This window comes from Theobroma cacao, chromosome 9 (genome assembly GCF_000208745.1).
Source record: "Theobroma cacao cultivar B97-61/B2 chromosome 9, Criollo_cocoa_genome_V2, whole genome shotgun sequence".
Taxonomy (NCBI): domain Eukaryota; kingdom Viridiplantae; phylum Streptophyta; class Magnoliopsida; order Malvales; family Malvaceae; genus Theobroma; species Theobroma cacao.
Window position 1 is genome coordinate 6,931,674 of NC_030858.1, and position 15,008 is coordinate 6,946,681.

The 15,008-nt window shown below is 34.2% G+C and overlaps 1 protein-coding gene across 1 annotated transcript; it reads right to left on the reverse strand.

Annotated features, from left to right (window-relative positions):
* Positions 1,043–9,676, reverse strand: LOC18588774 (CBL-interacting serine/threonine-protein kinase 24). The gene is made up of 15 exons (XM_007013408.2): positions 9,471–9,676; positions 8,871–9,076; positions 7,358–7,420; positions 7,187–7,258; positions 6,937–7,044; positions 6,765–6,839; positions 6,614–6,667; positions 5,546–5,671; positions 4,983–5,072; positions 4,297–4,416; positions 3,951–4,070; positions 3,107–3,223; positions 2,494–2,550; positions 2,304–2,378; positions 1,043–1,519 (listed from the first exon to the last, which is right to left on the reverse strand). Exons 2-15 carry the CDS (start codon positions 9,033–9,035, stop codon positions 1,424–1,426), a joined length of 1,338 nt encoding a protein of 445 aa, XP_007013470.2. The 5' UTR covers positions 9,036–9,076; positions 9,471–9,676; the 3' UTR covers positions 1,043–1,423.

The following is a 15,008-nucleotide window of genomic DNA, read 5'->3' on the forward strand; positions in this document are numbered from 1 at the left end:
AAGTGACAAATACAAAATCAAATTTGGCTCCTTAGTCAATGACTGTGTTTTCCTTCCATACAGTCTGATGGTTTTAGATACAAGGTCTGGGAGTTTCGAAATATAAATATATTATTGCTAAAATAAGAGATATTATCATCATATTGATTTGTTACAATTTTCTAAAAGCGAGAAAGACCTTGATTGCATTGTATTGAATGTAAGTTTTATATATGTACTACATATTTCTGTTCTTTAAAAAGTTGGATTCCTATTCTTCTCCTTGCCTTTTCATATTCAACCTACTCCTTCCCTAGTTTTTGTAGGTAAATTAGGGAAGAAACTTGAATACAAGTCTTGCTATCTCAGTCATTGTTTCCGATGATTTATTTATTTTATTTTTCCTTGCAGGTTAAATGCCAGAACGCCAGAAAAAGTCAGACGAGGCACGGATTTTCCCCAAATGCTAAAGAACTCACAAATTTCAGAGGGCTATTTAATGTGAGCCATAGGTAAAATACAGACCACATGGCTGATGAACGAGGGTACTCTACAGGGTTAGCCCTGTTAGCTAATAGTAGTCCTGTACACAAACTGCAACCTTTGCTTGTTTTGACAGCTGTTTGGCCTGGCTTTATTCAACGAGGCAAATGGCGATTTTGCAACTGCATGAAAAACAAATGCAACCGACTTCCAAAGCTTTTTAACATCCTCTTAACTATACTTGCCGGCTGCTGCAACAGCCAATATGGTAAATCTATTATTTCCATTTAAGCATAGATTACTACTCCCCGGAGATGTTTTAAAGCAACTCGGGAACATATAACAATGATTGCAGCGGTACTTACGGTGACGAAAGTCGTTTTTGATGGTGGCGGGAGCAGAAACCTGGGAATAGTAGCCTCTATCTACGAATATGTTTTGGGTGGTCATAAACTTACAGTTATGGTTTTGTTCAAGTGCAGAACAGAGTTTGACAGCAGCAGAAGCAAACAGTGCTGAGGATGTCACTGCTCCGCTACTAGTCTAAGTGAACAACCTGCCAGTGATTAGCAAATAAAAGTGAACTGAAATCCCCATTTGCGGCATGGGGATGGACCTCAATCTGTATTATTATCATAGTTATACCATATCACATCATTGAATACAGCCACGACATTAACACGTGATTTTTTTTGCTACAAAAGGATGTAAAATACAAGGGCAATGGGCCTGCCTCGCCTCGCCTCGAGCAGGAAGTGGAGGAAGAGAAAACCTACATATCAACCTGGAGTCATAAATTCTTCGACTTTGCATCTGGCAAATGATCCATAAACCCGGAAACTGATATGTACGCAGCAGACATAATTTTATAGCAAGACGGCGGGTTGGTGAAGCACAGCAGAGGAATAGCTTCCTTGGGCCCATCTGCTCACTGATTTGCATCACATCCACAGAAAAAGGATCAGCAAGTCATTGTTCTAAGAAGACTGGAATTCGCAAGACCCTCCGTCGGTTTCCAGATTATATTTTCAAGTTTCGCACAAAAATTCTTGTAGAACTGCAAAAAGCGAAACGAAACTAGTATATTAGTAATTGCTGGTAGGAATTCATAAAGTTTTTACCCTCAGATATCAAAACATGTTGCATGAACAAGCTGGCAGCATTAGATTATGTTATGCGTCAATAAAACAAACTCTTAAGAAAAGTCCACGAGCAATCAATTGCCTGATTGTTACATCCTAATCCAAGTCCCAAAAAGTTTTTCAAGGCCAGGTTTGCCATAGCCTAGAGGTACGCAGCTAAGAAACAAGACTAGCATTTTGTCCTAGCCACATGGATATTCTATCATGATAGAGAAAATTGCAGAGACTACTAGAATCTAAAATGAATCCGCCATAAGAAGTTCAACCTTGGTGCATAAAACAACAAAAGAAGAGGTTAGAAAGCGATGTTTTAGTCTCCTGCCAACAAAGATTGATAACAGTGGCCAAAAAGACAGAAATTGACCGCATAAAAGACAAGTGCGTGAGAAAAGATATTAGCAGCATTTAGCCTTTTACTAAAGCATAATGAAAATTTAATTCCTGTAACAAGCCAAAAAATGGTTAAATAGTGGCTTTTGAGGACCACTTTGTTAGAATCGACTACACTACACAATAGATTTTGTACATACTCGTTAGAACAAGAAGAAATCTTTTTAACCCATTTTAAATTAATTTAATTTGGGTTGCATGTAACTGACAACCCATTCAAAGGTTATAGAAAACTAAGAGTAACACAAGGATGATACATGTGTTGCATAAAATGTCTAAAATATGAGGACCAAGACACGTACAACCAACCTTGTGATATTCAAGAGTGTCTCCAGCAGCTTTTCGAACATCCACCATGAACAGTGATGGTGCAACTTCAAAAACCTACATAACAGATATAAAACTAACTGTAAAACAAAAGTCATATTGAGATTCACCTGCTAATGTAAGAACTGCATTGATTACCAAATTAGAAAGAATTCTAGGTCTAGGAATCTACCTCCAGGACAACTGCAAATTGCCCAACCTTATTTGCAGATATTCCCTCAAGTCTTGCCTGTGGTTAGAAGGATAGAACAAATTTTGAGGAAAAAGAAAATAATATGAAACTAGGACACTCATACACTGATGTCCTTTTGCAATATGTAAAACATGATCACCAAATAAAACAATAGGGTGACCCCAACACCACTTATGTTGCTAGGAATAGAAAGAAGCTAAATTAACCTAGAAAGTATATTTCCTCAATAAACCTTTTCCATTCATCCTATTATTGGCAAAATAAATAAGATCATTACCCATGAACACACATCTTAAGGCCCTGGTATTAGATTAACATAATTGTTACCAAGAGTGTCTTTGAGAAGAATTCAAGGTCCAAATTAGCTTAGTACCTACTACATAGGAGTTATTACAATGCTTCTTTACTAGCACATTATCATGCCTATGTTGTTTTTATTTTCTTTAGAAGAAATGAAAACGATAAAACAGGAAAGAAAAATCTGTTTGGGTAAAAGATGAAATTGCTGCAATTTGTAGAAACGCCTTCAAATCAAACCACTAATAAAGAGGCACCCCTGTTTAGTGAACGAAGATATTTTTACAAGTCATACCTTGTAGTTACGCGTATGAACCTTGAGACCCATTGATTCTGCAACAGCTTCAACACTTGAGATTATAACTCTTGCTGGTTTGCGTGATACAAAACGAGTTTGTCGTTTTACATAATCCTGCCAAAGAAAAACCATGGAGGAAAGGTTCAAGCAGGAGAAGGTTGTATTAGAACTGTATTTCCAATTTACAAACCAATGCCCTCAATCGAACTGTTTACATAACAATACACTTATCAAACATGAATACGAGAAAGCAAGATTTTAGAGTCTAGCATAATATTAATGATACTGTTAGCCAAATGGAAGATTGCCCCTTCCTATGAAGCTGATGTACTTTTGCTTAGAAGGCTCCACACCTAGGACTCTGCTATCAAAGCTAATATTCATCAAATTTACAGCTTATACACAATCTACAGCCATAAAGCATCATCTCAATGGCCAAAAAATAAAGATTTAAATGCTCCAAAAAATATAATTTTAGCTGGCACACTAGTGCCCCCCACCACAAAACCCTTTCTTATTGACTAAATACTATGCAAGCTAATAGCAACACAATACATTTTTCATATTTTAAGCAAACATAATTCACAATACAAAAAAAAAAAAATTCCAGCAGGTTCAGCAAGAAATGAAAGCATCAGCTATAACCAACAAATAACCATGATGCAAAAGAGAAAGAGGATTCATCATGCTTTGAGGTGAAGCTAAATAACATTAAATCACAAGTTAGCTATGCTAACGTATGAAACTGGAACAATATGATCAACTGATTGATAAAATTAAGAAACTGTCAAGGACTACAATTTCATTTGGCAGCAGCAAATACTGACTTATGCCACTCTACCTGCTGCCTGTCAAACAATGCTGACAGATTCAAGCCTTGGGATAGTGTAATCATCTCAAATGCATTCATTATCAGGGGACCCCCTTCATCAACTACAGACTGCTCAGATACATACTGGTCCTGCAAAATACCAGTGGGTAGTCAACAAAGGGAAATTTAGCTTACAATAGAGATCCAGAGAAAAGGTTTCACAAGGCAATCAGTCTGCATTTAACATCCTTAACTTTGATAACAACCATTATTAGTAACATGTCAAAGATGAAAAATCCGTCCTCTAGCATCAGAAGATCTCTTAGGCCAACAAGAGGAACTACAAATACAAATAACAAAAGAAAGAATTCCCCACCTCAATGTCATCAAAAACTGCACGGACATCATCCAAATTCACTTCTTCTTCTCTAGGTCTCACAGGCACATAATGCTTCTGAAACCATGGATCGTTTTTAATTCCCTCAATTTTAATACGCTGCAGTAATAAAGGAACCAGTTATAGACAGAGGTGGAGAAACAAGCATCAATACATTTATTAACTTTGCATTATTCACCTTGCTCCATCTAACTATTGCCTACCATCATATATTTTGGAGGGTTTGGCCAAAATAGTTAGAAATTATAGTGTCTTAGAAATAAAATAAAACCTTACTAAGACCAGATGTAATGAGATTTTATTCTATCATTCTCAAGCCTGAACTACCACCTTTTATAAAATGCAAGCAACATTTCATGTCAAAGCAGTTCTTGGTTTATTTATTGGATCTCTGCAAGGGCAATGCCATGTCTTGGGGGTCCTGATCTTTGGATTCTTCAATATACTGAACATCCACCAGATCCCAGAGTAGTAGACATCATCGAATCATTGAGCTATGTATTAGCATCTAATGGGATGTAAAAGCCAATGCATTGAATAGTCCAGGCTGTTACAAAGTATTTGGCATTCTTGGGCATACAGCATAATGCAAAACATATGACATACTCATAACAGCATTCAAATAAATAAAACCTAGAGCTCAACAGTAAGCAAAATATACTCACAGTTTTAGGATTGGGATCAAGGATTTTCTGTACTAATGATTTTGCACCAGGTGAAAACCAAAATGGAAAAGAAAATTGGGCAGCATTAACCTGCACATTGACCAGAGGAAGAGTTAGAAGCTTCACAGTTACCAGTGCACTTACTAGATGCTTAAATAAAACAAATTAAGTTCAATTAAGGTGGTTCCTCTTAGCGAGACATATACTAAATGGTAGGATTTTACAAGAGTGACAAAATATAATATTAGGGTTCCCAGCCTCCATTCTAAATGCAAAGGCACATAGGGATTTCAGTTTCAGCACAGGATGCAAGTCTGACAAAGAAATTCCAAGAACAAAATATGATACAAAATGGGAACATAAATAAGTTGGCAAGCACTCATTACAACTCAAAAGAAGGGAGGAAAGAACTGCAGCTGCATTGCAACATAACTGTACACAAATAGCTATATAGCAGTCAGAGTCCGCAGATGTTGGAAAAGTTATTCGCTCATATGGAAAAAACATGTTGCAAATTAACAACGAATTAATTTTCCAGCCATGCAAAAATGACAGCATCAAACCTTTTTGTACAAAGTTGGAAGGTCTATCTCATCGAATGGGAGATATCCAGCCATTATAACAAAGAGAACAACTCCACATGACCACACATCTGCAGCTGCACCATCATAACCCTGGTTGCTGAGCACCTGATGGGCAATGATTTACTGTGAGAAATTCAACTACATAACAGACACCTAAAACATATGCATGACTTTAAATGTATTGATGAACATTTAAACACATGCTTACGCTTTACAGGCATGACTGGCTATGAGCAACTAAGAAACTACAGAAATTAGTGAACAGTCACAATGACAAACAAAAAGTCAAATAACAATAGAGCTACAGCTTTTTAACAACTAATAGAGAAGATAAAATACCAAAGGCATAAACTGAATAAAAGTTAATAAACAAGCACTTATCAAGAATAAGCCTGATAAAGCCCTAAGAAATTCTCCTTGGTTTGCCATTCTTCAATTTAATTCAGCAGTAACATCCGTGGTACCCTTTGCATTCCCCCCTTACCCAAAAAAAGATATAATCCCTAGCAAACATCATAAACTAATAATAAGAGTATTTTAGGGATCTTATAATTCTGCTCCAGTTCATATCGTAGGACATCTAGCATAACACTGATTAATATGTACTATTGATTCAAAACTTGTAATAATTAATAAAAGTTTATTGTGCCAATGAGTGGATAATTATTTGATGGAGAAGTAGAAAAAAGGCGACGAAGTGTTAGGTCACTTGTAACAATACCTGTAGACATCTTTTAGAATCAAATCTAAGGAGACACATATGAGGGTAAATTGGGCTCTATTTGTCTGGTTTATATTGGCAATTGGGTTGGAATTTGATTGCAAATTTTTACATCATTAGTCGAATTGACAATCCTATTATAGGGAAAAATTAATTGAAGCAATTTCAAATGTCCAGCAGTCCAAAATGTAAGAGGCTGAAATAGACAACAATTAATTTGACCAAAGTCAGAAGAACAAAAATGCGTTATATTTGGAAGTCAAACACAGTAGCAAAGCATAGCAGGCAGTAAGGCAATTTGCTGCAAAATGCTTGAAGGAATATACCTCTGGTGCAACATAATTTGGGGTTCCACATGTCGTGTGCAGAAGTCCGATCCCCTGCTTATGGGCATGCCAAATTACGAGACAGAGGCAGAAAAATTATAGGGGAACACTTTCTTCTGTATAGAACCTGAAAAGAAGTCAATATGCTTACTTGTTGGGGCAACGCACTCAGTCCAAAGTCTGAAACCTTCAAGTTGCCATACGAGTCGAGAAGAAGATTTTCAGGCTAGACATTACAGAGGAAAAAAAGAGTTAGTCAGGGTTAAAAGATGGAATCATGAAATCAGTGCTTTTCCAAAGAGGTTGAATTCAAAATATTGCACCTTTAGGTCTCTGTGGTATACACCCTTACTGTGACAATGAGAAACAGCATCAATAAGCTGTTGAAAGTATCGTCTACTTTCATTCTCAGGAAGTCTTCCACGATGAACCTACATAAAGAGTTAAAGAGGAGATAAATGCTCTTCTGAACAAAAAATATATATGAAAAAAAGAAGATAGGAAAAAGACAAACAATGAGAGTAAGTTAAGATCAATAAGCTGAGAATACTTAGGGGATAGGAGGTGCCTTACAATTTTATCAAAGAGTTCTCCTCCACTTACAAACTCAAGAACAATATATATCTTTGTCCTACTTGCCAAGACCTATATTTCAAGAAAAAAAAGGTATGAGGCAAAGAAACAGTCTAAGCTGGAACATAAATGTATGAGCTATGAAGTACATTATCAAAAGTGTACACATACCTCATGCAACCTAACTATGTTAGGATGTCTAACAATCTTCATGATGGATATCTCTCTTTTAATCTGAAACCAATCAGAAAAAGTAAACCAAAAACAAGGGTTAGCCAACTAATTTGCACAGTGCAAGAGCAACAATCAAGCTGGTACACAACAGGCTTCTACAATTTCATAGCTCATAGAAGCTCCTAAATATCATGCAGGTAAAAATTCAAAAGCCTTAGGCTTAGATTTGAATGACCAAGGAAGCACTATCATGCATATGTATGCTCTAGGTGTGCCGCAGGCAGCAGGTTCTCTCTCGTCCCGAATGCTTACAGTATCTGAACACTTGTGAACTGTACCGTATCCATAGGGATGATAACTGCATGTTATTGCCTCATTGGGAAAAAAAAAGAATCTAACGTTATGGCTTTGGGTTTATAATAGACTAACATATTCTTGAGGAAAAAATAATCTCCAAAAGCCTAGGATGTTTAATTTCTGAAAAGTGATGTGATCTAGTTTTCACTAAATAAATTCAAAAGCGAAGACAAAAAATAGCCATTTAGCTTATCAGAGTTTGAGCAAAAAAAGCTTATCGGAAAGACTTTTTCTACTCAACTAGTATGCTCCTCATCCAGAGAATCTCATAAAGAATCCAGTATCAAAACAGTGTTACTAGAACAGGTCCAAGGGGAACAAATGGAAGTTATATTGAGAAATAGCAAGGACTATAACAGATACCAGAGTCAAAGAGAGTATGAACAATAAAAATAATTGGAAGAATATAAAGATATTTCTCTGGATACTGAAAAATATAAACTGCATAAATATAATGATATTTTCCACATCAAGAATAGAGTAGTGTAAATAATCATTCCAAGTTAAAGCAAATTACTCCCATTCTGCCAGTGCAGAAGCAACATTAAGTGAAACTTTAACAGAAGATATTCCTCCAGCAATACATGTCTGAGAATCAGACAGACTCATACTAACTTGAAAATCAACCTAACCAACATTCTTTTTTCTTTTTTTGGAGGATTTGCTGTGCACTTGGTCAAATTGCTACTTACATTCTTTACAACACTGCTGTCGGATGGATTAATTATCATAGCATGTGACATAACCAAAATCTTACCAATTACCAGTCATGATTCAAGCATAACACATAAAACAACTCAAACATGATTTCCACCAAACAATCAAAAGGCAAAAGTAATTTAGGCTTTGTTTGATTAATACTTTTACTATTTGAATTTTGCTTCTTCTTTTTTTGCGAAAAACAAATTGAAATCAAAAGGCGAAAATAAAAGACAAATAATAAAAAACAAATAGTAAAAGTATCAACTAAACCAAGGCTTATTTTAGCAGTAAATTTCTGTAACATTTAACAAAACTGGGAGAACGTGCTATCAATTAGTTTTCAACTAATTTACTAAACAAAGCATTAGCAGTTCAATAAAAAGCATTCAACAAGAATTACAAAATCAAACGATAAAGGCTTTTACGGGTCTTTTGAAGAATTAATACATACCTGATCAACCATTTTGTGCTTAAGAATGGTGGTTTTGGCCAAAACTTTTAGTGCCACGCTCTCTCCGGTGTCTATATTCCGCGCAAACTTAACCTTGGCGAATGTTCCTTCGCCAATGGTTCGCCCAACCTCATACTTCCCTACTTTCCTAGTTCCTTTCTTCATGATTCTTCAACGTTCATTTCACACCCCAAAAAAAAAAAAAACTAAACAAAGAAAAAGGTAAAAATACTAAAAAAGAAAAAAAAAACGAATACGAATTACGTATAATGAAAGAAAATGAAATTTTGAAAATTTACAGCTCATGTTGCGTTGGCTACTAATTGAGACAAATGAATTAATAATAATTAAAAAAAAACAAGTAGGCAATCTTAAAAGGCTCTGTTTGGCTACTAAGAAACTGAAGAAAAAAATAAGCCCAGGATCATAAGCACATAAGAATTTCAAGAGAGAAGGAAAAAAAAATCAAAATATCACAACTACACAAGAGAAAATGCGAATAATTCGAAGAATATTCCGGCGAAAAACTTACCGCCGAAAAAATAGTAAAGTTTTAACTATAAATTTTTTTGTCGGAAAACAAAAAAAAAATGGCGTTACCTCCGTCGGGAAATTGGTCGTTGATGGAAGCACGTAAAGCAAAGAGAGATCGAAGGCTGATACCTTTGTTTAACAGCTTGAAATAATCTTTTACTTTTTTTGTTCTTGCACGAGTTTCTTTTATATAAAATGAAAATGAAGTTGTCGCTGATGTCTCCCCTTATTTTCCATACTTTTTACTCTGCCTTGGTTTTTTGTGAATATTTACGTTTTATACGAATTTCGAAGGTCGAATAATTGTGCTTCTGTTGGATTGTCGTTCCCCTTTTTATTTTCTTTTTCTTTTGCTGTCCTTTTTTTTGGATAAAATATATATTTAAGTCGTAATTAATTAAGACGATTTCTGCTTCCTACTGCTGAAAGTTTTTGCATTAACTAGTACTCGCTTCGTACTATCTTAACCAGAAAATGATATTTCTATCGAATTATCAAATTTGATATTTTAATGAAATTAAATTAAGAATTTTATAAAATTGGCACTATGAATTTAACTTGAATGAATCTTATTTATCAAGTTAAAATTAAAGTTTCCACCATTTCTCATTTTCATCATTTTTCCTAGAGAAAACATCTTGACCAGCAAATTAAGAAGAAGCCAAATAAGGAAAAAAAATATGAAAAGTCTAAATGAGGCTTGAAGTAATCATAATTATTTTTTTTTGTTATTCTAAACTACATTTTAATTTATTATCTATGTTTTATTTTACGTTAATCTTGTCTAGGGGAATAACATGACAAAGCTGATGTCCTTTTAGTATGTTAAGTAAAATTTAAGTTGCACGGTAAATATTTTTAATTTTTACTTTTTTTCTATTATTTTAATAAAAAAATTTAAAAAAATATTAATCAAAAAAATATAAATAAATTAAAAATTATAAAGTCATGGAAAGAAAAAATTAAAAGTGGTAAAAATTATGCAATTCATAGGTAGACTATCTCTAATTCTACAAATTATTATCCTATATCATCATTTTTCATACTACAAAGACTATTGAATCTTTTTGTTATTTGCTTCAGTGTAGGGGTAAGCAATTGGACGATTTAGGCCATCATATCTAAAGATTAAATGTTTTTAGAAAATCGATCAGAACCACTTAAACATAAAAGAAGATCAAACCGACTAAACATCATTGAATTGGTTCAATCAATTCGATTTTGGACCAAAATGACTAAAATTTTCTCTTTTTTTTTAATTATAATATTAATATTTATAAATTTTATCTATAATTATAAAATATGAAATAAAAATTAATTATGAAAATATATAAAATTGGCACTATGAAGAAGGAGGGCTAACTTGATTGTGAAAGTTAGGGATGAGTCTAGAAAGGCAGAAAAACGTCAAGAAATTAAAGAAAAGATTGTGGAATTTTTTAAAAAGCAATACAATAGCAAATAGGTGCTGGAAGTTAGGAATATTGGATGCGATTTCAAAATCCTGGAGGCAAAATAAGCTAGAAGCCTTAAGAGACCTTTTTCGGAGGAAGAGGTATGGGAAACAATCTAAAGCTGTGATGGGGACAACGTTCCTGAATCGGATAGTTTCAACATGAACTTTTTCCAAAGGTAGTGGAGAGTGGTCAAGAAAGATGTGATAAGGTTCATGGCAGATTTTTATAGAAGTGGGAAGCTTGGAAAAAGGATTAATGCGTCGTTTATTACTTTGATCTTGAAAGTGGAAAATCTTATAAGATTAAATGAGTACAAATCGATAAGTCTAGTAAGGTGTCTTTATAAGATTGTAGCTAAAATTTTGACAAATAGGTTAAAATTGGTGATAGATGAAATTATTGGGAGAAATCAATTTGCATTCATCTAAGAAATACCACTTATGAATTGCACACTTATTGCAAACGAGGTGGTGGATGCTTTAAAGAAAAACAGTGGGGGAGATCTTCTGTTCAAAATAGACTTCGAAGGGCTTATAATTGTGTCTGCTGGAATTTCCTCAATCTTATCATGAAGAAAGTGGGTTTTAAGGATAGATGGCGATTGTGGATTAAATAGTGCATCGACACAGGTATGATCTCCATCCTTATGAACGGTTCACCAACAAGGCAAATCAAAATACAAAGGGGTCTTTAGCAAGGATGTCCTTTGTCCCTATTATTGTTCAACATCACTGTTGAGGCTTTAAGTTGCATGATTCAAAGTGTGGAAATGACTGGAATTTGTGACGAAATGGAGATTGGAAGACATGGGCTATGGATTTCCCATTAACAATTCGCGGATGACACAATGATGTTTTGTAACCTTAGTCTAGAGAATATTTTGGTGTTAAAAAGGATTTTGAAGTACTTTCAAAGCGTGTTGGGTCTCAAAATTAATCACTAGAAAAGCCATCTCATTGGTATAGGTGTTGAGATAGGGACAATGGAAAGGTGGGCTAGTCGGATTGATTGTCAAGTGGGAAAACTTCCAATTATTTATTTGGGACAACCGTTGGGGGGTAAGCACAATTCTTTAGCATTTTGGAATCCAATCATTGATAGGGTTGAAAAGAAACTGGCAAGGTGGAAATCTATTTTATTGTCTTTGGGTGGTAGGATTACCTTGCTTAAATTTGTCTTGATGAGCCTTCCTACGTTTTACATGTCACAGTCTCAAATGCCCAGAGGAGTTAAAGATAGGTTGGAAAGAATGCAGAAAAGGTGCTTATGGGGGGATATGGATGATGAGAAGAAAGTTCACTAAATGGGAAATTATATGCAATTATCGAAAGTGTGGCAGGATTGGAATTACTGATTTAGAAGTTAAGAATAGGGCATTGCTAGACAAGTGTATATGGAGATATGAAAGGGAGAATGTAAGCTTGTGGAGGGATGTTATTGTAGAAAAGACTAGAAGTGGTCCGTCCATTAAGGGTGTGCGTTGATCGGTTTTGGTTTCGAGAGAACCCAAAATCGCCGAAATTGATATTTCCTTATAATCGATTGAAATTGATCGATCATAAGGAAAAATCAGTTAACAAAAGCCGACCTCAGTTTCGGTCGATTGGAGGTTGCATTGGGCTTGGCTTGGGTTTGGGCTTAAATGGTCCAAAAATGATAAAATCATGAAAAAAATTGTGTTTGGTTTGAGCTTAAATTTGTGTCAAGTCCATTTTTATCATTGAAATCAAACCCATGTTGTTTAAATAAGTAATCCAACCCATATGATTTATTTTTAATTATATAATTAAACTCTATATAATTTTTAAAATAAAAACAATAACCGCCATATTATTTATTTATAAGAATACAAAATCAATAATTTATTTTTTAAAAAAGCAATAAATACCATATATTAAATTGGATAATGAAAATATTAAATAGAATTGAGAAGATAAGGGAAAAAGATTGTCATAAATTGTACATAATTTGCAATACAATTGAGTAATTTATACAATGCAATTAATCTAAATATGAGAAGTACAACATAAATTAATAAATTGTACATGTTACAAATCCATAAAAATTAGAAGTTACACAACCAAAAGTGATACAACATAAATTACTAAAATTCAGAATATAGATTTGATGGAATTCGTACCTCTAACTCCAATTCAACAATTTTTCAAAACATGTTCCTAAAAATATTAAAATATAAAATAATTAGTATAAATGATTGTGTTAAGATAATCTAAATAAATTATAAATGTAAATATGCATAACATTTATGAATAATATTACTTGAAGAGTGAAAATAGTCGATAGGAATAACACATTACTCAGAGTCAGAGTCAGAGTCAGACTAAGCCTCAATCTTACGTATGGGCTATAAGGTAATATTTGATAAATTTAAAAAATAAAATAAAAAATATGGTAAAATCTTTAAACAAAGAACTAAAGAAACAAAAAAATAAATTGAAAAAAAATGGTACTATATTATGGTAAATTAAATAAAGAACTAAAAAAATATATAAATAATTACCGAAATCAAGTTTATCAGTCTCATCCAAATCATCCTCATGTTGCTCCGAATCACCACGTGCTTTTCCATACAGCCAATCTTGAGCACAAATAAGTGTTTGCACGATTTTAGGAGTCAAAGAACTCCTATATGCATCAAGCACACGTCTACTAGTACAAAAAGCGGATTCTGAAGCAACTATTGATATCGAAACTGTTAATACATCATGAGCAATAATAGCAAGTATAGAAAACCTATACTGATTGAGTTTCAACCACATGAGAACATCAAAGCCAATATCCTCGCTACCATCATCATCCACCAGCTCAGATAAATATTTATTCAATTTCAATTTCTACTCCTCTAAACCAATATTTAACCGATGCCTTTTAAGCACCCAATCTTTTTCTAGTAGTTTTTAGGTCCTTGCCACTCGAAATAATGGCACTGCCATACCCACCTTCATCACTAGTGACTTGTCTCATTGACGTTTGAGACTCTTGAGCACTTTCATCAACATGAGATTGAATTTAGGGTTGTAACATATTCTTATAACATTGAAACAACTCATCTATTTTTTTTTCACCAAAGAAAACATCAACAAAGCTTGTTTGGGAGAATACATATCTTGCATAGTAAACTCAATATAAGCAAGCTTTTTCGTCGAATCAAAAATCGAGGAAATGTATAACACAAAATTCATTTTTTCCACATTTCCCCAATACTTGTCAAATTTAGCTTTCATTCTCATTGTCATAGACTTCAAATCAACATCATTACTTTGTTGCCATTCAATCAAAATGCCATAAACATCAAAAATAAAATCAAGAAAAGAATTGCCAGTAACATAAGATGTACTTGAAACATTCACAGTTATATCATAAAACTCTTTCAAGAAAAGAGAAATCCTCTTAATAGTTGTCCAATTGTTATCATCAAGCACCCCATCTCCATTCCTCACTAGTGTCGACACCTATTTTAAAATAATAATAATAATAATAAAAAATAAAAAAAGTGATGATGATGAATGAACAGGAAAGGACTGAGCGTGTGCTCAGCCCCTTCTCCAATCCATCATTACAGGGCATTAATGTCCCTGAAAAGTAGCCGAATTTGGGGAAGAGTGGTCACCTCCGGCTACCAACCTCTCCTGTTTGCTAGAGCCTTGTGAAATCATGCTCAGAAGAGCATGATTTCACCTTTGGATTGTCCAAAATTTTGGACAATCCAGTTCTTAAATGAGGTGGGGGAAAACAATTTCGAGGGGGGAGCCAAAAACCTGCAAACAAAAAAAATCCCTAGTTTCTAGCAACAAGAGGATACCTAGCCACAACAACCAAAAAAATAAAAAAAAAACTATGGGTTCTAGCAGCCAAAAACTATAATCCACCATAAAAAAAAATTCTAGAAGAAAACAAAAAAAAATCATCAAAAATTACAGAAAGATAAGGCAGATAGTTTGTTTTTGATAGGGAATTTTTATTTTTTTTTAAGGATTTTGGGGTTTTGTGGAGAGATTTGGAGTTTTGGGTGGTTTTAGGGTTTTTGTTACCGTCAGTTAGGGAAGAAAACGTTAAGGGGTATCGTCGATTAGGCTGGAGAGGCATTGAGTCACTGATCGGCAGCGGTAAATAGAGAAGAGGGGAC